Below are 26,368 nucleotides of genomic sequence, written 5' to 3' on the forward strand. Positions count from 1 at the left end.
AAAAGAATCATGAACATTGCAAATTACACATTCTCTGCTGTAAGCAAGGATTCATATATAGCATTTAACTCCTAGCTGTAAGTAAGAATATTATTCTCTCTTCGGGAGCGTTACCATGTTTCATATACACATGTAGTAACACAAAGTCACCGTTAGAATGAATAGATATATTCATAAAAGCAGTATAAGACCTTTTTTTGTAAACCCCACCCACAGAAAATGCGAGAACAAGAAGATAAATACAAATCCTTGATGAAAATAAAGATGCATGCAACAGAAAATGTTTCAATTCGAATCTACAGCATTATGTCCCATGTATGAACAGATATTTCTATGTTAAGCCAAAGTGGACAAAAAATGAGCATTTTCTAATATTAAAAAATGATTTTTAATATTACAAATTCATTTTCTAATATTACAAATTAGATTTCTTATATCACAAAACACTTTTTTAATATTAAAAAATCATTTGTTAATATTAAAAATTCAATTGAATTTCTAATAATAAAAAACTATTTTTGAATATTAGAAAGTGATTTTCTAATATTAGAAAACGGATTTGTCGTATTCAATGACGATTTTGTAATATTAGAAAATCATTTTGTAATATTAAAAAATGTGACTGATTTTATAATATTACAAATTCATTTTATAATATTAAAAATTCAATTTGTAATATTACAAAATGTGTGATATTTTATAATATTACTAAATCAGGAATTTGAAATATTAGAAAATGAATTTGTAATATTGGAAAAAATAAGTGTTTTCTTATACTAAAAAATGATTTTTTTAATATTACAAATTCATTTTCTAATATCACAAATTAGATTTCTAATAGCACAAAACAGTTTTTTAATATTAAAAATCAATTTTATTTCTAACATTAAAAAACGATTTTTTAATATAAGAAATTGATTTTCTAATATTAGAAAATGGACTTGTCGTATTCAGTTGCGATTTTTTAATATTAGAAAATTATTTTGTAATATTAAAAAATGTGACTGATTTTGCAATATTGCAAAGGGATTTTTTAATATTACAAATTCATTTTATAATATTACTAAATCAGGAACTTGTAATATTAGAAAATGAATTTGTAATATTAGAAAATGAATTTCTAATATTTTTGTCGTTGTAAATGTTCGGGATTGTGCATATTGTGGGAGTTTAGCATCAAGACCGGAAGTGAATCATTGGCGCGCCACCTTTGTTTTGAATTTTGTAAACAAGAGAGGTTCCTTTATCTGGTTCACTATTTACACTATCACACTAATACTTTGAATTGTACTTACTTGGTTAAGAATTTATCATTTCTTTTGCAATCAGAACGAAGTGGTAAGGTCTAAAGTGTGTAACCCGGATGCCGTACCCGTACCAACTTTTTCCCGTACCCGAATTATAATAATTATAAATACTATGTAGTCTATAGCCAATTTCTTCATTATTACTTGTAATTTCCAGCTGAAAATTAGTTCACATTTACAAAATGACGTGATGGCTAGGCTAGAATGAATGATTTGTATTTTTTTTCTCTTTCATAGGATCTAGAATGTGAACCAAAAATTCCAGTGTTCTATGATTTTTCAGAAATTGACGTTTCCTCGGGAAAAATTCATATTAAATCAACTTTCCCACAGTCAATGACTGCTTCCCTAACAAAACAAATCCTTATAGCATATGAAGTTTTCCACTTGCCACAGGAAAGTGTAACTAAGTACCTAACTTTTCCCGACCCAAATTTCACTTGTCCTGGGTAACGGGAAATAGGAATCCTAGAACACTGGCATAAATTTTTAATAATAATTAATTCTATGAAAATAGTTGTTTACAAATAAATATTTCAATTCTATTAAAGTAAAAGAGTTATAAAGTCACGTACAAAGTAACAAAGTATGATTTTTTTTATCTAAATGAAACAGTGAGTTTACAGAACCAAAACTAGATGTTAAATAACGAGGTTATAAGTTTTAAAAATAGGGATTCTATCCACGAAATTATCAATTGTTTATTTAGTTGTTTATTTGCCAATCTATTTGACGCTTAATGATATGCATATTAATGAATATGACAACTCTAATGAGATTGACATACTTTCCTATAAGGCAGACAACACCTGGAATGATCCATAAGGACAGAAATACTTACAAAACTTACTACATGTATGTGCAAACTCAGGCCTTTTATACAAATGTGAAAATAGAAACATCTTTGGCCAAATTGTTTGAAATGTGAAAATAGTCAGAAACGTCTTTGGGCCAAATTGTATGGCATTCGTAGGGAATTATGGGTCAAACTGATGAAGTCATTGCAGTAAACACTGGGAAAAAACACTTGGACTTAAATAATGAAAATAAAAATATTCTTCATTTGATAACATTAATCTTTCATTGTCTGTGATTGGTATAATGGTTCTTGTTATTTTCCACACATATTCACCATTTTATATTCTTAGTCATTTAATCATTACCATAAATTTTAGGGCCAACATGAAGCTGCCCACAATGAAGGATATATTTGAACAATGCCAGAACAGTATGAAAAGTCACAGCAATCTATTAAAGAACATGGAGAAAATTTATGACAAGGTATGTCCACTGTAGGAAAATATTTTAAGTTACAAGAAGTGTCTGACATTCAAAATGCTGCAGACATCCTTACAGAGATTGTAAAAATCACAATCAGGGAATGAGTCTGTCAGGGACCAAGTAACCAGTGCTGCTACCAATTTTATTTAGTCCCCAACTTTTTTCAGAAATATCATTGTCATTCTATACAAAAAAGTCCCTGTTTAAATTTTTGGCTCCTAGTGCAAAAATTTGAAGTTTATTCTTTGTGTTACATCAGATAATGTTAATGATATCGTACACTGAGTTGCCTACCGTTATGATTTTGGTGTAAGGCTCACAATTTATCAAGGTCATCTTACAATCTTTCAATTGTTGTCAAATAGTCCTTTCTGGTATGAAAATATTGAACAAAAACTTTGCTAAATGTAGTTCTGAAGAATATAATGATGCTCTTGGCAAGAAAAAGCATAAAACAACATGATAAAATGTACAATTGTATTCATTTTATTAATATATTCATCCATGGTATTTGGTGGTTTCTGTCAATAAAATCAGCTTTTTGCAACAAAAAATAAAACTTACCTTTTTTTATCTGTTTTGGGGGGTACTCCTTACTATTTTCATAAGTCTGCCTATATTTTTAATACTCATGTGTATCTGATGGTTTAATTCATTTATTTGATAAGAATATTATAACTTACTTAGTTTGTTCATACGTTTACACTTGTATCATTGCCTTTTTTTTTACCATTGTAGAAATTACTTGTACGTAAGTAGAAAAAAATCCACTTGAGCTTTTGGAAAGTTCTTCTGTTGCAAATGACAAAAATTGCATCAACAGCTAAGTTCCCTTAGAAATATTTTCTGAATTTTCAGCATCATTTTTAGATTCAATGATTGTTTTTCAGACTGACTTCACAGAATTTTGGCCAGAATTCAACCACTACTTAAAATACCCAATGATCTTTTTTCAACGTGAGCCAGTAGTAGAAAGAACCATAGATTTTATAGCTAAGTTTGTAACCTCTGTGAACCCTGACCCTAACACACCTGGCCCAGATCCAGATGATTCATTGCTTGATGAAGTATCACAGAACAAATTGCTGTTAGAAATGTTTGAGTTCCTTTTGAAGGTATGATGTATTACTTTAGGGCTGCAATGATACACCAAACAATAGGTATTGCAATATTGTGGACATAGGATAATATATATCACAATAGGTATTGTGAACAAGTACCCAAACACTAGTTCCACACCGGTTTCCATATTTATTTACATCACGTGGTGTACATTGTCGTTCACAATTTTTCGAAACTTTTCTCCTGTTGACACGTTTGGACATTTTTTTTTATGTTTTTTTTAGCTATTTTTAATGTTATAACTTTCTAAAATCTTCTTTTCTAAAACTACTGGACTAATTTGTACCAAACTTGGTATGAATGTTCCTAAAGGTATTCTGCATAGAACTGAAGTTGGGATTTTTGATCTGTCAAGAAACATAGCCACCATCAACAGAACATAGAATCACTTAAAAGGTTTTTGCATATATCTCCAAAACCATTAAGCTTATCCAATTCCTTCAATTGCCAATATGATCCTTATGATAAAGCCTAGAAAAGTCTGTTGGGATCAAAGTTTTGGATGACTCCTTGTTAGAGTAATTGCCCTTGAAAGGCAAGAAGTGATGTTTTAAGCAGTTTTCAGCCAATATCTTGAAAACTATAATAGATAGAAAGAAACTTACAATTGATGAAGTGATCCTTATGATAATTCCTACCAAAGTCTTCTTTTGTATCGAAGTTGTCAGACAACTCCTTGTTAGAGTTTTTGCTCTTGAAAGGCATAAATTTAACCAGGTGAGAGATTCAGGCTCCTGAGAGCCTCCTGTTTCAATGAAGGCCTACTTGAATATAAATTAATAATACAGAACATGAGTTTTGCACACAGCATAAAAACGAAGTTTTTTTTTTCCAAATTCAATATTTAAAGACGTATTAATGTTTGAATAAATGATACTGCACATTTTTGTACATTCTCAAAAAAAATTATATTGTCAGTATTGTTAGTGGCCTCACTCAGATTTAAATTTACTTGCTCACAGAACACCCCACAGGTAAGCATGTCACTGCACTTGGACACAATATTTTGATTTGGAGCCACATAGGGAGTGACTACCAATTTTAAAGTCTTCGGTATGACTTGCATACGGGCCCATGACCTGCACTCAAGACGAGACTGAGGCAGTTCATTCTGTTATATCATCTCCTGTCTATTAGAGTGTACTTTTAAGGTAGCCAATACCTATTACCGGTAGCATTCTTTTAAGTCATCTCGCAAAATCATAGAGACATACATATTTTCTATTAACTAATAGTGTATTAAATGATGCAAAATTAATTTATTTGAATTATTTCAATGATTTTTTTTTACAAAGTGTCTTTAAAGGGAAGATAATTGAGGGGAAAAGTTTTTCCAAGGGGAAATAAATGATCTATTGAAATGTGTAGGGTATTTTAGTTTTTTGATATTCTCTACAGAGTCCATATAAAATGTAGTAAAATATTGGCTTTTTTAAGGCTAGATTATCTCAAAATCAAATTTGGTGACTTATGTTTTTATATTAAACTTCTAAAGCATTGTCATTCAGGGTCATCTTTGAAAAAACTAAGAAAATTTATCTACTAGAAATATTATGTATATCTAACTCAATGATATTTATTTTTATTTCACAGTACAAATGTGGGCAATATGAACATTTATATTTATTCTAGTCCCACAGTGCTACATCCCGATCAGTTTTATATTTGTTCTGGTCCCACAGTGCTACATCCCGGTCAGTTTTATATTTGTTCTGGTCCCACAGTGCTACATCCCGATCAGTTTTATATTTGTTGTGGTCTCACAGTGCTTCATCCCGAGCAGTTTTATATTTGTTTTAGTCCCACAGTGCTTCATCCCGAGCAGTAAGATTCAGAGTATGCCAGTTGATCAACAAGATTCTAAACAACTTAGGAGATGATGCACAGATTGATGATGACCTGTATGATAAGATATACCAGTGCATGTTGGAGAGATTGCGAGATAAGGAGCCGGTTGTGAGATTTCATGCAGTGATGGCTCTGGCAAGGTTGCAGGATCCTAAGGATGAAAGTTGTCCAGTAATTAAAGGTATTTAATAATAACTAAAGCAACATTTTTATAATTATAGCAATATTAAGTGTAATTTAAAAAAAAATGAGAAATTTGTAGTGATAAATGCATGCATTAATTTCTCAATTTACAATATTTGAAGATTTAATGTCTTATTCTATTTTTTAGCCTACCTCTATTTGATCCAGTCTGATCCAAACCCAGAAGTAAGAAGGGCTGTTCTAACCTGCATTGCACCCTCTCCTAAAACACTTCAGGCTATATTAGAGAAGACAAGAGATGTCAAAGATACAGTCAGAAAGACAGCATACAAGATACTGGGTGAAAAAGTCCATATTAAAGCATTGTCCATCGCTAACAGGGAAAGGTTACTTCAGGAAGGACTTACAGATAGAGTTGGTAAAAGAAAAATTACAAATAATGACATTAACATACAGTTCTTGGGTCTGGATGTTTACACTACATTAAAGCATTGTCCATCGCTAACAGGGAAAGGTTACTTCACTTCTTGTGTCTGGATGTCAACGTATATTTTTACACCACCTGTTGTTTTGGAAATAGGTACTACATGGGTGCTGTATAAAAGTATAATATCTGTTTGATTTTAAAATCTCAAAACCAAACTAACCTTTGACCTGACACAATTTTTTTCTTTGAACCTTCAGTTGAGTTTCACTAAACATTTTCATGTCCTTTTCAGAAAGTGTCAAAGAGGCCTGCTCTTCAAAGTTGTTGCAGGCTTGGTTGAGAACATTTGGTGGAAATGTACTGGAGTTACTGGGAGCTTTAGATGTGGAATATGCAACAGAAACTTGTGAACTTGTGCTGAATACTCTTTTTAAATATTCACCTACATCTGAGTTAATTAAAAATTTTGACATTCTTGATGAAAAGTAAGCTGTGTGAATTCTTGGTGGTTAATTTTTTATTTGTATTGAAATGAAATGGAATAAGTTTCTAAACGTTATCATATACATGTAACATATAAAACCATCTTTTAAATATAAAGTAAAATAGTTTAGGATACAAGTCTCTTTTGAAGATCTGGAATCTTTTACCTAAAGAACATCAGTTAATATCATAAGAGTTTCTTCTGTAAAATACTGCAATTCACTGGCTTTCTATTTTAAGAGAGAATTCCTTCATTTCGCACAAATTTTAGCCACATTCGTTTTTCATGGTGAATTGATTTATAACACCTTTAATGTTTTTAATAATTTTTTTATTGAAATATTACTCATGTCAGATAGCTGTGTGTGGCCCTGTTTGTGTTAATATTTATCTTCAATGATACCAAACATTTTTTACAATTATTTTTTCAGACTAGTGTCTATCTGATTTCATTACAGGATCTTAATACCTCAAGACAAACTGAACGCAGAGAGTGTCTTGTATTGGAATATGTTATGTAAACATATCAATGGGCTGGGAACTGACTTTGATGCAGATTTAGAGAAAGTTCTACCTAACTGTTTGGAATTTGCAAAATATATGAAAGAGTATGTATTGTAAAAAACTTAATAATTTAGGAAAATATTTTTAAAATGTTACCTGAGAATTTATGTCAGTGATATATTTCTCACTATGTTAGATTGAGAAGTACATGTAGCATATTTGGAAGTATTTTTATTCGTGGATACCAATTTTTGTGGCTTAGGGACAAATCACAAATTCGTGGTTGTGAGATTTTCATTATACAAATCACATGGAATCTCTTTTTATTTGGGAACCACATTTCATGGTTTTGCCTACCCACAAAAACCACAAAAATTGCTGCCCCACGAATAATAGTACTTTCACAGTGCATTTGTATTGTTATTGAAACTTCTCTTACTATTTACTTTGCAACATGTCTTTAAATTTGTCTTTGTTTTTTTTAATGGTGTATGCAACTGAAATCGGTTATGTCTGTTTGCGTACCTACAAAATGTATAAGTGTAAAGCTTTTAGAATGAAGTAGTATTATTATAGGATACATTTTTTTAATCATTAAATAATTAAAGGACTTGTGACAATAGAACTTGATATCTGTGTAATGGGACAAATTAAATTAACTTGTTGATTATTTTTGTAAGGGCTTTGCAAAGTGGGGAATATAAAAATAGGAGTGTCCATACCTCCTCTTATCTGCAACACCACTTTCCTGCTGAATTGAATATGATGAAACTTTCACAGAAAAGTTTTTGGATAGTGAAGACATGCACCTTCTGTTTTAAATTATGATCAGAATGTTTTTTGTTTCTTAAGGGGGCTCCTATTGCATTTTTGTTATCAAAATGGAGAGTGTGGGGTATGAATTTAATGAGTTTCTGGTTCTCCTTTGTGTATTTACAGATATGTAGATACTCTAAAAGGATGTGATGATATTGATATACAGTTACAGAAACATTTTGTAATACAGCAACTTATAGCAATCACTGGTTATATGGATCTGGCAGATACTGTGTCTAGGTTTGTTAGTCTTGTTTGTTTTTGGTTGATAGGAAAATCAGACAGAAGTTCAAAAATTTTCTTTTTTTTTTTTAGATTTTAAATGATATGTGTAGATTTTATATATTTTGTTATGTCTGATAAAATCCTGGTCTTAGTGCCACAAAACTGAAGAATGTACTTAGTTTGCCAATATTTTAAGTAATGGTAACTCCATTCCTAAGACAACTGTTTCCAATATTTTTGGACTGAAGTACTTTATAAGTTTTGTAGCACCTGTGTCTGGTTTAAATTGATCAGGGGAAGTTAAAAACATAGTTCAAACAATTATTTAAGCAATAGTCTAAGAAATGTAACAGGACAAAAACAACATGCATCTGTTATACTAAATGTACAATCTCTATTTCATCCAACATTTTGATTTCATTTTACTTCATTTTAGGAAAGCATTGGAAACCTTATTGAACTACATGCTGACACAGGACCATGTTGCATTCAACCTGGTGAAACACATTGTTCCACGTTTGTGTCAGATCAAGGACTATTCTGAGAGTTTGGTTATTCAGATGGCTGAGACAATATCAGAAATTAGAGAGCCAATAACAACTGTGGAGAAAGATATCAGTGAAGACATGAGACGACAGAATGATGTGAAGGTAAAAATTCATTGTCTCTTATTGCAGGCCTGCAGTGTGACAGAGGAGCTTAGTAATGTTCTCCCTCCATTAATCCTTCCATCTGTCATCAGTATTAAGTGGGGTAACAGTGGTTGCGACCAATATTTTGATAATGGGGCACGTTTTTCTTATATCTGAAATAAGGATATTTATAATTTTAGCCAGATTAGGTAAAACATGTAGCATTTTTGATATCACAATAAAATGTTTTATGATGCAAAAACAATAAAATTACTGCAGGCATGGCGTTCTGAATTGGCATACTAATAACTTGGGTGATTTTAAGGTTTTCTAACTGGTTATAGCCTCTTTAGAGAACTTAATATCTAAGGTGTCTGAGATAACTCTGTCTTGCTGAAGGGAAAACTAAGGTATTGATTATCCATGTAAATATTTTAATGTTAAGTTTACTGATCAAGTCAATATAACATGAAGAGCATGTTCTAGTTCAATGATATTTATAGTTTATTTGCATTAGCATCACTACCTTGCACTTCTATATCTGTTTCATGTATATGCTCCCTGCAGTTAGTTTCAAATTTTGAATAACAGTGACCATATGAGACAGATTAAACCTTTATCTGTGGTAACAGTTTATTAATGATATCTAGTTTTTCTATGTGCCATTCCGTAACACTATCTTTAAAAAAAATTATTTGAAGGAGACATTTTCAGGTGGAATGTGATAAATGGTGCATAGCCCCCTCTTATCTAAATCACTGGGTAGTTGAAACCATGTAAATGTTACCTCGTCATTTTATTCCACAAACTTTACAGCTGTTATTGGAATTGAACAATTTGAATTTTCACTAGGGGCAAGGAGCATGTTGTTCTGATAGTATTTTAGATTTTGATTGGTTGCTTGGACACTGCTGGAGACATTTGATTAAGTCAAAATTGTGTATGCATGTGGTGATTAAGCCATGGAGACAACCAATCTTCAACAAATGAAAGATTTTTTTTCTACATTTTTTTTTTGCTTCAACATAGAGTGTAAATTGTATACAGCAGGATCATATGAGTTCAGAGGGTAAACAGCTATTTCTTCAAATTACTGGAATTTTAAATAGAAATAGTATTTTTTTAAAGGACTCGAGTAGTATTTTAATGTGATATTTATAGATTGCTGGGATAAGGGTCAAGATCAACCAGCTGAAAGAAGAATTAGATGAAAGCATTAGGAGTCAGGATTTCAGTAAGGCACAAGACATTAAGGAATCAATTAAAGAATTAGATGAGGAAAGAGACCAACTGTTGAAAGACAATGAGCCACAGGTTCAGGAAGTAAGATCAGAAAAGGTCAGTTTTCATGGTTTAGTATATACCCTCCATAGATTTTTCTGCCTGTAAGTGAAATTCTGCATTTTTCATATCCCGATTTTACCAGTACAATTTTTTTTTTAATTGTGTGTTCACTCCCAATTTTTGCTATTTTGTGTTTTTTGTTAGTGTCGTGAAATCAGATCTGCCTTTCAAAATAAAGTTTTGGATGTAAGTCTATGTGTCAAGCTATCTGTTTGGATATGTCTATGTGTTAGGCTGTTTGGATATAAGTCTATGTGTCAAGCTGTTTGGCTATCTGATACAAGTGTATGTGTCAAGCTGTTTGGCTATCAGATATAAGTCTTTTGATTGCTTTTATTCAAAATTTTTGGTAAAATGCAATCAACGAAAGCCGTCACTCAAACAGTCAAACCGGCGATTGAATTTGAATATTATTAATCGCTGATGCTATCCTTTATAAATGAATATGATGATGTTAATAAGAACTGAAACTTTGAAACCGGGTAAAATATATAAATAAACTCTATAGAAGATATGTTAACAAAACTCTTTTTTAACTTGGAAAACATTATCGAGTGTTTTGGAGTTACCGGTCCTTTAATATGCAAATTTATACCCATTTACGGTATGTCGTAATACATTCGCACATGGCTCAAATTATAATGAGTTGAAGTGTTATCTAATTGGCTAATGGCAACCAAATTTGCAGGTAACAATTATCTTTTATTGTATTTCGTAATACCAGGTAATATTGTTTTCTAAGTACCGCTCGTAATTATGACCAATTCGTCAAACAGATTTTCGGTGCCTGTGTTTGACTTGTTTACGTTTTCATTCTCCTAATGATCTAAAGCTTCAAAGCCATTGACACACCATTCAATAAAAATAATTGAACTCCCGGACTAAGTAGACTTTAACAAAAACAGAGATATTAATTTATTTCAGAAATCTTATCCTAAGTAACATCGCTGGAATAATATGCTGTTGAAAACAAACCGCTCAACTCGGACCTCTGCTGACATGTATGATATTAATGCACACGTCTGACCCTCAACTTATCTGCTGAATTCGACTTATCTATGTTTTTTCATCGCTTTTGGTCAAAATTTGGCAATTCAATCTATACTCCACATTGACTTATAGACGGAAAATACGGTATTAAAAGATCCTAGTGTCTAAAAAACAGAGTTTGCTGGAGCCACACACTGTCAGTAAGGTATTATTTCTTTTTTCAGACTGATGTTGCTACATTGCTCAAGTGCCAAGCTATTGTTGCTGAGATGTTGGAAGCCTTACCTCTGAAAACCCTTAATCCATCCTTACAGACTCTTATAGAAACTTTGGTAGGAGATATTTAATTATACCCCCACACAATGTCGGTTTGGAATGATAAAGAATTGATTTGTCATAAAAATCCCAGCTTCCCCTAGATGCCAGGATCAATTTTACATTGTCTCTTTAATATAATTCTCAACTGATTTATATGATAGAAAGTCATGCCTTTGAACTTCAAGTGTTGTGTTTTATTACACTGACTTTTTGTTATTTGTAGATATTACCTGGTATTATGAATGAAGATGCTGGAATAAGAAACTTAGCAGTCAGGTCACTTGGCCTCTGTTGCTTGTTAAATAAAGATTTGGTGCTTGTTCACTTACCACTTTTCATGCAGGTAACAATTTTGTTTCTTTAAAGTACTTTAAAGTGATAAAAAATTATACCAGAACTTTTTAATTAATAAGAAGTTGATATTTATATGTAGTTTACTTAAATTCAGTAATTTTTACCATATTCTTGTTTAAAGTTTTCAAAAAAAATTGATGGTGAAAATAAATTTTGCTTTGGTTTTAAGGTTCTGAATGATGAATTGTACTGTATGTTGCACTTCTTTTTCTTTGAAAGTAAAGTTTCTCACAGCAGACTTAGTCTGAATACATTTCTTTTAGTTTTACAATCCATATATGAAACAAATTCAGATCACATTTCTTTTATGATAAAGGTTTGTATTAATTGCAATATCATCCTAAAAGAAAAACTCGAAATATTGGGGGTTAAAACGGGATTGGAAGAGCTTGGAAAGTCTGTAGAAGTTGATAGCTTTTGAATTACAAAGCTTTTAACATCATTGTGTTGCTTTATAGGCATCCCAGATAGATGTTGAGGTAGTCAGAATTACAGCACTAAAGGTAATGATAGACCTGTTACACATGCATGGTACAGAAGCTATCAAACATGGGTCGACAGGACAGAAACCAGCGGATCTTAATACCAGTGGTGATCTATATGAAGAATCAGATAATTCAGAACAAGCTTCAAAATTGGTGGCTTTCCTTACAGCTTTCCTTGACAGTCAGGTATGAAGCATTCTTTTTCATGAACATATTAGGAAGCTGGTTTGCTTTTTAACAAGCCTGTAAAGTTTTTAGTTGTACCATACACTTGCATGTACACACAACTGAAATGATGATTGTGAAGTATTCTGCATACTTGTAGCCTCAACATAACTATCTTTTCTTTCTTTTAAGATTTTGTAGCATTTTACACTGTTGTAGGAAGAAATATTATGAAAATATTTCTTCGGCAAAAATATCATATTTCTGAGCTTGAAAAAAATTTAAATAAAATAATTATTTCTGTTGTAGAATTCTGAATTACGTACCATTGCTGCTGAAGGTATGGCTAAGTTGATGTTATCAGGCAGAGTAATATCTTCTAAGATACTGTCTCACCTGTTATTACTATGGTACAACCCAGTAACAGAAGATGATACCCACCTCAGACATTGTCTTGGAACATTCCTGCCTATTTTTGCATTTGCTGGAAGGTTTGTTTTTTTTGTTTTTTGTTTTTTGGTCCTTAAGGATCAAAATACCTTATGTTGCCAGTTCATCAATGGAACTTCCCTACTATTTCTGAACACTACACAAAAATATAGTCCAAATGTAATTCCTATCATCCAATATCTCTTTCATATCAGTAAATATGTTTCTGGCATTTATTCAGCTCAGTATTATTCTATCATTTCTACAAATAAAATTAAGATCTATAGTTCAAACCAACTGAAGATTTGAGTGACTCCTTTTTGGCCATGAAAGATATTTAGTAACAAATTTGCATTTAGGGAATTTAGTTCTTGCAGTAATGTGTCTAGAATTATTAAATGTACTGTGCTCCTTTAATTACTTATTTTTACTGTTTAGAGAGACAGTTTTAAGAAATCAATGTTTGCTTATATGTGTATCAATACAATATGGATTTCCTGGAAATTAACAATTTATTCAACCTTCTCGAAACTATTGTTAAAATTATATTTATCATTTGTATGTTACACCATTTTAAGAAAGTACAATGTTGCATAATAGTATTTTTCCAGTCAATGAGTTTATAATCAATTGAAACATAGTAAATCTAAACTGAAGCCAATGAGTTCCTGTTCTAGATCTAACCAAGAGACTATAGAAGAAGCCTTCCTTCCCACACTGAAGACTATTGTGGGTGCTCCATTGTCCAGTCCTCTGGCTGAAGTGAATGCTGATAATGTCGCTGAACTACTTGTACAACTCACCAACACAAAACTGCTTCTAGAAAACCAGAAATCTGAGGAACAAATCTCTGTAAGGGATGGTATATTTATATAATTTAATTTCAGATGTAATATGCTTTTATGATTGGATGAAACATTTTGTCCATCATCTCATAGACCAAATTTTGTAATGTGACTGTGACGTCATCAACCTTCTTTGCTGATTTATTCGTTAAATTTTGATACTAAAATTAAATTATAAGAAATGACTATTATAGTTTTTCAGTGTATTTGAAATAACCTCAATGTCCATGGTACACCACATGATTTAGGTTATTTCCTCATATACAGAAAAACTATAACAGTCATTCCTTAAATAGACAACTTTTTTCCATAACTTGACTATTAAACACAAAGTGGAGAAATTTATACACTTAACTTGATTTAGTTATTTTTCTATCCCTATCCTCATTTGTAAAAAAAATGCAATGTATGATATTTTTAAGCCCCCACTCAGTGAGTGGGTGGTATATTGGAATCACTTTGTCTGTCCTGTTATTCAGTCCATATATGGATTTATTTCAAGCTTGGTGTGTTTCATATAGATGAACATACATTGTAAGAAATTTTTGGTGCTGTCCAATATCAACTGCCTGTACAATTTTGGGTATGCCTTGGAACTTTATATTTTCCTTTTGTTCAGAGTTTTCTTTTAATGCAAGGACTAGTACAACTTGAAGATTAACACTGCTACTGCTTACGTTACAAAACTTGGTGTTATTGTCTCTAATTCAGACAGTTATGCCAAGAAATGATATCATAAGTTTGAAGGGGCTGAATCCATTTATTCACATATGCCGATCTGTTTTAGGTACAATTTTAAAATAATTTACCTTTATTTCAGGAGAACCCAGGTCATGATAATTTGAGTATTGCCATCTGTAATGAGATCCTTTCCAACCCAGAATCTAGCAGTCTCAAACTATTTGTCAGGGTTCTAAACCAGCTGGAGCTATCACCTACTAATATTGTCAACCTGAAGGAGGTTGCTGTTCTTACTGACAAATTATCCAAGGTACAATTGAATGTGGTTGTACATGTATATTGATTATAATCATTGGTATTGATTTTCTTGGATTAAAACCGCTTTGGTAGTCTCATGGTAGGATGATTTCTTTGATCGCTTGAGGTTGAGATTTCGATCATCAGGAGAATCATGCTAAAGACTAAGAAATAAATTGGTATCAACTACTTTTCTGCTACTTACGTGGCATATATGAGATATATGGAGGACTTGTTGGCTTGAATGTCAAAATGTGGGCGAGTGTGTCGATATGCCAATTTACAGGCTGTTAATTCTGTGAGCTAGCACATTTGAAATAAGGTTCTGTGTATCTGACTTGCATGAAAACAGGGTTTGTTTGATAGACAATTTTTTCTTAAAATGGATGAAATATCTGCCATAGAATGTTATAACACAATCGTAGATAGAAGATTGATTGGTGAATTTTCATAGATAGAAGATAGATGGTGAGTTTTATTTATTGTGATTTATTAAGTTACAATAGTGACCAAGTCTGGAATAAAGAGTTTTTTTTTCTTTCTGCCTAACTTTTTTAATCTTACAAATGATAAAATTAAATATATTTCAGGTTGTCAAAGATAATATGTGTCTAAAAACTATTGAAAAGGTCAAGAACCATGTAAAGTCATTGTTGCCTGAAGAAACATCAACAATGGAGGAGGAATCAACAGAAAACAAACCTGCTGAAGGTATATTTAAAAGCTTAACAAAACTTATGGTATAAAGCATTATTTTTAGCAGTGTAAAATTGTGCAATATATTTTCCACTCTGGTTAGATTTGAAAAGGTGGAGGATTGTGATCATGCCAAAGTACTTTAACCCCGCCACAGTTTTTGCACCTGGCCCAAGTCTAGAATTTCTGGTTTCTGTCTTGTCTCGTTCTCACTTTCAGTTTATTTATGTTGCTGCTCCACACTTTTGTGAGCACAACAGAACCAAGGAGACAAAAACAAACTCTTATTCTATTATGAGCTACCCTTGGAAACTAGATTTTTTTTTGGTTGAAAATCCACATTAAAGACAATGAGTTATACCATACAAGTACATGTATTAGTCTGTAAGTAACTTTCATCAGTTTTTATTTATTTTAACATGAAGTTCTAGTGTTTCTTTTATATCTGTATATGATATTTATCAAGGCCCTTATCCAGGGGTTATGAAGCACCCCTCCCCTTCGGTAGAAAAAACTCTTAAACTTGACCTTAAAATTTGCTAAGGTTTATCAAAGTCCTTTAAATTTAGTCCAATTAAGCTCCTTCCCAGTCCACCTAAAACATATTTGGGGATAGGCCTTATTTTTTTAGGTAAAACGTACGCAATGATTTGTTACTAAAATATGTATCTGCACTATTTTTTCTAGGAGAACAAGAAAGAGGTGCTGGTGACAGTATGAATACAACAGTAGATAGATCAGGTCTGAATGATACTGCGCAACAGTTAGATGGATCACTCTTCCAAGAATCTAGGACTCTTAAGAGAAGTAAGCCACTAAGAAAATTTTGAATGGTTTGGTATCTTTGATTACCAGGGCCTGGTTTCATGAATAATCTTAAAGTATTTTCCTCATATCCTTTCTAAACTCAAACTTCGACCAATCAGATTACTTGAAATTAATGATTTGAGGAAAATCTTAATTTGAGAGTTTTTATGAAACTAGACTCTGATAAACTTTCTTTAGTTGAGCATTATGATGATTATAATTTTTGTTGTTTATTACCTTATATAGGTTTATGCATGTTTTATAAGAATATTTAAGTCTGTAAGCTGAAGCTATGATCACTTTCTATGCCACTCTGATTCACTTTACATGAATGATTCTTTGAAAAACAAATATCCCTACTTGATTTTTCAATAAAATTACTAGTGTTCTCTTCAGATAGGTTTGGGTGGGTGTGGGCACCCTGCCATTCTCGCTAAAAGGATGTTAATGCTTGCATGATATGCCTTTGCATTTGCCCTGAACGTGCTAGAGTGCCCTTTTTTTACTGGCCTCTTTCAAAAGCTTCAAGGAATACTTCTTTTTTTATTTAATCACAGAATGAATTGTCCTGATTATTTTTTTCCAGTAAAGTCAACAACTTCTACAAGGTCTCTGGATTCAACTGACTTGGAGGTTGATGTACGAGAACTTCAAGTTTTCCCTGATATTCAAGAGGAACCAGAAACACCCAGATTAATTGGTGTCAGAACTCCAAGTAGTAAAAAGACCCCAGCTAAAGGGTCAACCCCAGCTAAAAGTCATACACCTGCTAAAACCTTGAAACCCAAGAAGTTGGCAGAACAGGAAAATGTGGAAAAAGACAGTGAAAAGGAGAAATCTGTTGATGAAAAGAAAGAAAGCCCTTCACTAAGAGGAAAGATGCAAAGTAAGAGAAAAAACACTGAAAAAGAAATTGTTTCACCTAAGAGTAAATCTCCAGCAAAAGAATCTTCACCGAAAGGCAAATTATCTGGAAAGGACTCTGGTGGTAAAAAAATTAGGAAAGATTCTCCTGTCAGGAAGGAGTCTCCAGCTAAAAAGTCCAAAGCAGGAAAAGATAAATGTCCTGCCAAAGAGCAAACTCCTACAAAGAGAAAGTTGGTTGCTGATGAAAAGAGTCCTGTCATGGGAAAATCACCAAGGAGAGGCTCAGGAATACTTGCATCTAAGAAAGATAACTCTCCTGAAAGAGGCGGTACTCCATCTAAGAGAAAATTGGCAGTTGAGGATAAGAGTCCAGTACAAGGGAAATCACCAAGGAAAGCTCCCACACCAAGAAAAGACAACAGTGCAAAGGAGAAAAATTCTAGAGTTCAGAGGTCAAGTGTACGATCAGCCCCACCAAGTAAAGAGAACTCACCAATGAAGACTCCTACTGCATCTAGAGTGAGGTCTCAGACTGGAAAGAATGATTCACCAGCTAGGTCAGATATCTCTTCAAAGAACAAGACTGGAACTCCTGTCAGAAATAAAACTGGTGCTGTTGAGAAAGGTACCTTAGCAACACCTCCACTGAGAAAGGGTACCAGAGGAAAATCACCAGTAGGCATGGATTCACCTGTGCAAAAACCAAAAACAGATTCTAGCAAAGTTGTTAAGTCCAAGACTGACAGCCCTTCAACCAAAAAGACACATGGTGCTCAAAAGAAAGAGGATACTTCAACACGTAGAACTAGGACACATCAAAGCAGTGACTCCCCATCACCTGTAAAGGCCACAAAAACTAGGGGCAAGAAGACTTCACTTGTTTTAGATGAGGAAAAGGAATCTCCAATTAAGTCACCAAGGGGACAAAAGAGAACCATACCAGCCTCCTCTGAAGAAGATGAAATTCCTTCAACTGATTCTTCCCAAGTATCTGTCTCACGGAACACACGTAAAGGAGTCCCAACGAGCAGGTCATCTGTTGCATCTACCTCAAAGAATACCAGGAGAGGTAAGACTCTCTTAGAGGAGGATATGGCATCAACTGATTCCACAGTGAAATCGTCTCCAAAGAAAGCCAAGAAGAGTACTGCAGTTAAACAAGGAAGTAAAACTACAAGAGGCAGTGCTAAACCATCCTTCGATGATTCAGGTAAGCTGTCTTGATAATTTATACTTCCATTTTATTGACCTAGTCAGGTATCATTTGTTACCACATGTACTTCTTTTGAAAGGATTGGACACCCCTTTAAGTGCTTGAAAAGAAAAATTAAAATTGTTTTGGGGTTTTTGATCCTTCAGAATCCAAAAACCTTCTGTCACCGGTCTACCACTGGAACTTCCCTACTATTTCTGAATACTACACAAAAATATTGTACAAATGTAATTATACCCCAGGGTATAATGTTTTTGACCATTCAGTCTGTCAGTCCATCTTCAGTTTTCTGGACTTTTTATTCTAGACACTTGCAGACATTGACATGATTTTTGGTATATAAGTTCACCATTTGTTACAGGTCAAGTCTAATTTTCGTTCTGCTCTGATGATTTTTACCAAAATTACGGGCCTTGAACTTGGCGAAATTCGCAGAAATAACAGTTTTTTTTACTTTTTTTCTAAACGTTTGCAGATATTGACGTGATTTTTAGTATATAAATTCACCATGATAAGTTACAGGACAAGTTTGTAGTTGGATTCCACTCTGATGATTTTTACCAAAATTACAGGCCTTGAAATAAAACTTAGCTGAATTCACAGATATAACCATTTTTCAGAATTTTTTTTTCTAAACGCTTGCAGATTATGACATGATTTTTGGTATATAAGTTCACCATGATAATTTTCTGGTCAATACGTTTTGTTCGCGACGATATTTACTTTGGATTAACTAAAACTCTAAGAAAAGGAGTTTGAAACTACCATTCTGAGTAACAGAATTTTGTTAGAAGATGAAGGTCTAAAGTCTCAAAAACACTCTTATCCCTTTTTTTTTTTTTTTTATCAGAGTCCTTCTACATGTATTTCTCTTATGAACAAATTTGCTGGAGTATCCAATATGGGGACATGTAGGGTATGTGAGTGCGCTTGCTAAGGTTCTTTATTTCCTTTTATATCATTCAATAGCTCTTTTATAAACAGTAAATATGTTTCTTGCACTTTATTTGCTCAATAATATTCTATTATTTATGCAAATAAAATTAAGATCTAGTCTTCATATCAACTTGAAATTTGAAGAACTTCTTTTTGGCCTTGAAAGATATTTAGTAATAAATTTACATTTAGGGAATTTATTTCTGGTAGTAATGTGTCTGGAAGGATAAATGTGTTAAATATTATCATTTTAGCACACTTGTAAGTCAAATTATCCATCCTATCATTAATATTTTACGATTTATAAACAGGAAGCGAAGAGCAGTTATTTTTAACTAAGTAAAATTGGTGGGAAAATTCAAATTGATAAAAGTGTCTAGTTTTTGAAAATCTTGTGATAAGGAAATTATTTTCTGAAGCTGATATTGGTTTTGTTTAAGTATAATTGTTATGTAGGATTTAATATTGTGGAAAACGGTGAAATGGAACAAAAATTTGTAAATGTGTGTGAAGTTGGGTCAGTAGTATAGATTGACTTTCAGTTTATACATATTAAAAAAAGGAAAGTTCTTAATAGTATTTTAAATGCAATGCACAATTTTTTTTTTTTTACATCATATAATTGAAATTTTGTTCATACTACAATTTTTACAAGAATCAAAAACTGCCAGTGCTGCTTGTGCCAAAGCAAAGTATTGAGGTCAACTTGACCTGAAATAAAGGTAAATTACAAATAATTCTTTTTAAAAATTTTATCTAGAAGTTTGGCTCATTATTCTGAAAATGTGTAGTTTGCACTGTGACAAAATTATATGGAAATCAAATGCACTCAGCTACTTATTTATGGTTTTTTTATTTACACCTGAATAGATGATGATGACATGCTGTCTACTGACACATCAATCAGATCAGTGACAAGAGTTACAAGAGGTAAAGCTAAAGATTCTGATTTAGATTCACCTGTGGCATCTGTAAGGTCATCTAGGGTCAAGGCAGGTCAGAAATCAGACAGTGATTCCAAGAAGACTGTTATACGAAAGAATGTACGAACAGCAGCTAAAAAAGTGACAACTGACGAGGACACCGACTCTTCTATTATATCTAATCCTAGAACAACAAGGAAAAAAAGTAGTGCAAGACCTATAAATGAAAGGTACAACTTTAAAAATTACTGTTAGATTCTAACTATAAAATTAATTCTATGACATGCTCCAAAGCTCTTTACACCACAGCCATGGTAAAAATGTGATAAATGCATCACCAACATTCTGTGCAATTCATAGGCTGTGTCTATTCAAAAATATGACAGAATTAGTCCTATTGGAATCGATATAAATCACTGAAACTCCATTTTATCATTATTTTACCACGGGGTAAAACCTATGTGACATAAATGGCCAGCCCATGGTAAAACAATAATAAAGTGAAGTTTCTGTGATTCATTTCGTAAATATACAGAGAGTTCAGGGCTTATAGAATTTCTCTGTTCAGCTGTTCATCACTGAAACTGTAAGTTGTGTTCAAACGTTTCTATGAAGTTGTGGTCATATCATTTATATTACCATATTATTAATTGTTGAAAAAATTACGGTGGACTCAAAAGTCAACTTATGGATCACACACTTTCTTGTTATTCTTTTCTTCATGTGTAGGAATTTGAACTCAGCCTTATTTTTCTCATAATTAAAAGAGTTTAAGTATTATTAAAGTATAAAAGTGTTCAAATAAAACATGAAATTGCCCCTATGATTAGTGGCAGGAGTGCAAAACAATAAAATTTGAAAACTTATTTATTTCAGTGATTCAGAAACTAGTTCTCCTACAAAACCCTCTACCAAGTCCTCTAAGTCTACAAGAAAGTCTGCCAAGGAGTTACAGACTATTTTAAGTGACAGGTATAGTATTTCAATGAATGTATGGAATCTGGGTTCTCTATATGTAGGCCAACATGGTTTGAATTCCCTTAACTATGGTTGAAAAAATCACTTCCATTGTGTAATTGACGTCCATCGTGATTTAATTGTATAGGATTCCTTCCATGAAATTTTAGAAACTTTTCATTTGACATACTTTTGGGGCTATATGGTTCTATGGAGTGGAGCGAGGCAGGGGTAAGTGGAGGGTCACCAAGTGAGCTTTGTGCACATTTTTTCTAGTTTTGTTGTGGCTGTTTAAATTCTAAATTGTGTTTTGTTCTATTTTCAGTGATTTAGATAACACTGTTTTTGATTCTCCAGCCAGAAGCACAAGATCTGGGAAGCCATCAACTGCTAGGTATTTAATCTTTAATAGTAGGAACCACCTTGGTACCAGTTATTGCTTAGAGAAAGAACAGTAAAACCAATCTTAACCAAACTCAGAATAACTCCGAATAATCTGAAAACCTGTCTAAACCAAACTCTGAATAATCTGAAAACTTGTCTAAACCAAACTGAATAATCTGAAAACCTGTCTAAACCAAATTCTGAATAATCGGAAAGACTGTCTAAATTGGACACATTTTAAATTCCTTAATATCAGTTTAAATATGCTTTGAAAGTTTGTAAACTGTACATCTATCTAAACTGGATCAATTTTAAAGTCCTAAAGGGATTGGATTTAATCTGGTTTTACTGTACAAAAAAACATACCTGATTTATTGTGAATATAGGTTTTCTGCCTTTTTTTAAGCTCAGTTAAAGACTGTAGCTTTCATCTTAAAAGTAAAAATAATACATGTCTGAATTCCTGAAGCTTTGTAGCTCAATTTCTCAATTTAAAGTCCAGTATTTACCATTTAAGTCTTTTTTACTGTTTATTAATGTTACAATTTTGTCAATTACTGTTCTGTTTATTGACCTCTTAAAATCAGGTCAAGGTATAAAATAATACTTTTTTTTATTAAAGTATTAGATTGCCTTGATGAGTGCCATTGTCTATCTATAAACGTGTGTGTACTCCTAGATGTTTCATGGATTTCATTGTACCTGTGATAGTATGGCATTATAAATGCATATCGATATGCAAAATGTTGAAAATCTAGCATCTCTGAAAGTGACAGACAAAAAACGTCTTTGAAGATTTGTAACACCCTGATGGCCGTTATTTCTTTGTAAACATGCTAAGTTAAAATACACTTCTTCATCAACATTGTTCTATCTTGCATGATTAAGAACAGAAAAAAATGTTCAAAAGTGTAAAAAAATCTGAACTTCAAGAGATCATCCAAATAAGGATTTAGTTGAGATTGTCTTCTGTTGGTAGTACAAAGTATTTTTTAGTAAAGTTTGCAATTTTAAAAATTGCAGTCAGAAGCCAACAAGACAGACAGGGAAGCTGAAAGAAGGCATTAGGACTGCATCATCTCTTAGGTATTGTTGTTTACTAGTATGGTAATCAAATGAATTGAAATATTGGTATGTGGAAATTCCATTTAATCTGAATCGAAATATTGGTTTGTAGAAGTCTCATTTAATCTGAATTGAAATATTGGTATGTGGAAATTCCATTTAATCTGAATCAAAATATTGGTTTGTGGAAGTCCCATTTAATCTTAATTGAAATACTGGTTTGTAGAAGTCCCATTTAATCTGATTTGAAATATTGGTATGTGGAAATTCCATTTAATCTGAATCAAAATATTGGTTTGTGGAAGTCCCATTTAATCTGAATTGAAATATTGGTATGTGGAAATTCAATTTAATCTGAATTGAAATATTGGTATGTTGAAATTCCATTTAATCTATCGAAATATTGGTTTGTGGAATTTCCATTTAATCCGAATTGAAATATTGGTATGTGGAAATTCCATTTAATCTTAATTGAAATATTGGTTTGTGGAAGTCCCATTTAATCTGAATTGAAATATTGGTATGTGGAAATCCCATTTAATCTATTTTAGTCCAGTATTAATTTATATCTCAAGTGATTTCCAGTTTTTTGGTGTGAATTGGCAGGAACTAATCTAACTAAAAAGTAGTTTCATGTATGTCTTGCCAACAAAGTTGGACATTTAAATGTTTATTTCAGGGTCTGCGATAAAGCCAGTTTTCTATTAAGACAGTGCTTAAATCATTATAGAACTTAGTACTCAGCATCATGATTTAAACTTTGTTGTAACATAATTATGGTGGTGGATCCACATATTTTGAAGAAGAGGGTTTCAGAAATTGGTGGGGGGAAGGGGGGGTTCAGGGTTTTCTTTGCTTATTCTACCCAAATTTTTCTGTCTGACTGTCTGCCAGTATCAACAGTTCTGCTCAGACTTGTTAGATTTTGTTGAATTTTTTTAAGAGTTGATAAACACCACATGTCACGCTGCTATTTATTAGATTAGAAATTTATAAGAGATTTGGATTTAAATTTTACCAGTGGCAAGGGACATATCGCTACAATAGGCAATTTTTAATTTTTTGTTTTATTAAATTTCAGGAGAGTTGCAAGAAAGAAGTAGATTGTAAAGAGTATGAGTGGATGTACTTTGGATGAAGTTTAATTAATTATGGACATGTCTTTAACCTTAAGACAGCAGTGACTTTTAAGACAAACTGATTTTTAGCTCACCTGGCCAAAGACCAAGTGAGCTTATGCCATCACTGGGTTTCCGTCATCGTCATTGTGGACAAATTTTATAAAATCTTCTCCTCTGAAACTACTGGACTGACAGGTTTTATACTTGGCATGATTGTTCCTTAGGGTATCCCGCACAAAATGACCGATTGTTGATTCATGAAAAAACTTTGCCGCCGTTACTAAAAATAGAACATAGGGGTCAGATGGCAGTTTTTTGCAAATAACTCAGAAACCGTTGCCTTTAGCAAATTTTTGTGTGGATAATATTGTTCAGCATCATGAGACGGACCTATGCCAAAATTTTCAAAATGATTGGTCAGCTGATGTAGGAGTCACAGCCCCTGAAACAGTTTTTTTTGTATTTTCGCTTGTGCAACTTTGAAAATTTTCTTCTTAAAATCCATTGCACAGAATTCAGTGGAAGTTGGCATATATGTTTCTTATGGTATCCCACACAAATTGACTGTTGGGATTGTTGATTCATGAAAAAACATGGCCGCCATTACTAAAAATAGAACATAGGGATCAGATGGCAGTTTTTTGCAAATAACTCAAAAACCGTTACCATTGCCAAATTTCTGGCATGGGTAAAATTGTTAAGCATCATGAGAAGGACCGATGCCAAAATTTTCAAAACCATTCCTTGACTAATGTAGGAGTTGCAACCCCTGAAACAGTTTTTTTGTAGATTTTTTTCACATGTACATCTTCGAAAATTTTCTTCTCTAAAACCATTTAAGATCATTGAATGAAAATAAGCATAATAGTTCTTTAGTGTATTGTGGTCACAATGACTGTTGTGATTTTTAATTCGTGAATAGATATGGCTGCCGATGCTAAAAATGGAACTTAGGGGTCAAAAGACAGGTTTTCGAAAGAAATTCAAAAATTGTTGCCTTTAGCAAAATTCTGGTTCAGGTCATGAAAATGCTATGAAAAGCATTTCCTGCATTTGACAATTTAGTTGATTTTAACTTAGCCTGTGTCATTCCTCAAGTTTTTCAAATAAGCAAATGGTTAACCAGGTGAGCAATTCAGGCTCTCTTGAGCCTCTAGTTAAATAATTCATACAGAAAGTGGAATCAAACAGACTAAGGCGCTGGTCTTATTATGTTACATGTCAAATATATAATTATTAATCACAGAATGTGTTCATAAACTCTTTGTTAATCACTTGAAAGTGTTCACTGTAAAGATTTCTTATGTGTTTAGTTTTAAAACAATTTTTATGGAATGTTGCATTTATGAAAAGTAATGTATGTTTTTTTATTTGCAATAAAAATGTAGATTTATTTATTCTTTATTGAACTTCAATTTAATTTAGTTGTAAAGATTTATTTATTGTTTGCTCACCTTGCCCAAAGAACCAGAAACAAGCATTTTTAAGGATGTCTTGACAAAACCTGTATTTTGAATGTTTCTCTTTGAAATTGTACCACAATGAATCATACCACAAAAAGAAGGCTTGGATTGATTTTGGAGGATCTGACTCAAACTGTTATGGTATTAGGGGCCAGGAACAAGCATTTTCGAGTGATGCAGACAACAATTTGAGTAAATGTGAATGAAATTATACCACAAGGTGTCATACCACAAAAGGAAGGCTAAGATTAATTTCGGGTTTTTGATATATCAACCAGTAAAGAATTGGGGAAAAAAAAACAAGTAAATTCATGACGTCTTGACAATTACTTGATTAGACACAGACTATTTTCTTATTTTCTTCTTCTTGTGGGGAGGGGGGACTTCAGCTTTTATTCGGAGTTAGAATTATTTTTTTTTTGCACCAACGTGAAAGATAATTAATTTTTTTTTTAAAGAGCAGCCAAAGTTAAAAATTTTTATTTGAAAATCTACATTGTCAAGTTACGGGGGGGAGGGGGGGGCTAATATTGAATCATATTTTTTTCTATCCATAGCTTAGTAAAAAAAATTTTTTTGCTCAACTTCGGAATAACTCAATTTTTTTCCAACAAAATCGCAGGCCCCGGTAATAGTAAATGGATTATTTTTGAACTTGTTCCAAAAGGTGTCATACTATCAAAAGGAAGCCTTGGATTGATTAAGAGTTATGACTTCAACTGATGAGGAATAAGAAACCAAAAACAAGCACTTCCCTGATGAACATAAAATAATCTGAGTGAAAGTGAATGGATCTCTGAAATTGTAGGGTGTAGCTTTTGATTTTCTGCATTAAGATGGGTCATTTCAAGATGATGACTTTCATATCACTCATGGTGATGTTTTACTTCGAACTTTGTCCTCAGTGTCTTAATGATTTTGCATGACAGATTAATGTCTGGGTTGCAACTTTTTTGTCTTTAGGTGTATGCTTCAGAAATTTGCATGATGATTGACCAGCTCAAGATGATGTGTTGCTACTCGTAGTTGTTGACCTTTGACAAGATTAAAGTATGATTTCAGCATTATATTACTACAGCAGGGTTCACAGAGATATATATCAACTCAATTATATCTAGTTGTCTCTCTGAACATGAGATAAGTTAGATTTCAGGAGTTTTAGCATGTTTGAATATTGACTTTTACATTTTGATGTAATAGTATTTCTATGACAATTGATATTGATGTGAAGTAACATAT

The 26,368-nt window shown here is 32.5% G+C and overlaps 1 protein-coding gene across 3 annotated transcripts; it reads left to right on the forward strand.

The window, feature by feature from the left end:
• Positions 1 to 1,175: 1,175 nt before the first annotated feature.
• Positions 1,176 to 25,059, forward strand: LOC148620712 (condensin complex subunit 3-like). 3 transcript variants are annotated; one of them, XM_088574447.1, is made up of 24 exons: positions 1,176 to 1,237; positions 2,483 to 2,588; positions 3,479 to 3,703; positions 5,511 to 5,739; positions 5,890 to 6,120; positions 6,422 to 6,614; positions 7,071 to 7,220; positions 8,056 to 8,172; positions 8,594 to 8,807; positions 9,951 to 10,127; positions 11,348 to 11,455; positions 11,665 to 11,784; positions 12,254 to 12,466; positions 12,755 to 12,936; positions 13,552 to 13,726; positions 14,540 to 14,710; positions 15,288 to 15,408; positions 16,081 to 16,200; positions 16,787 to 18,277; positions 20,087 to 20,369; positions 21,016 to 21,111; positions 21,422 to 21,490; positions 22,504 to 22,566; positions 23,627 to 25,059. In XM_088574447.1, exons 2-24 carry the CDS (start codon positions 2,490 to 2,492, stop codon positions 23,646 to 23,648), a joined length of 4,869 nt encoding a protein of 1,622 aa, XP_088430573.1. In that variant the 5' UTR covers positions 1,176 to 1,237; positions 2,483 to 2,489; the 3' UTR covers positions 23,649 to 25,059. The 3 variants fall into 3 exon arrangements, with proteins under 3 accessions (XP_088430573.1, XP_088430574.1, XP_088430575.1); XM_088574448.1 differs by lacking the exon at positions 1,176 to 1,237 and adding an exon at positions 1,243 to 1,338; XM_088574449.1 differs by lacking the exon at positions 1,176 to 1,237 and adding an exon at positions 1,376 to 1,453.
• The last annotated feature ends 1,309 nt before the right edge of the window (positions 25,060 to 26,368 follow it).

This window comes from Perna viridis, chromosome 3 (assembly GCF_037379345.1).
Source record: "Perna viridis isolate PV_CMFRI_1.1 ecotype Kerala chromosome 3, ASM3737934v1, whole genome shotgun sequence".
Classification (NCBI taxonomy): domain Eukaryota; kingdom Metazoa; phylum Mollusca; class Bivalvia; order Mytilida; family Mytilidae; genus Perna; species Perna viridis.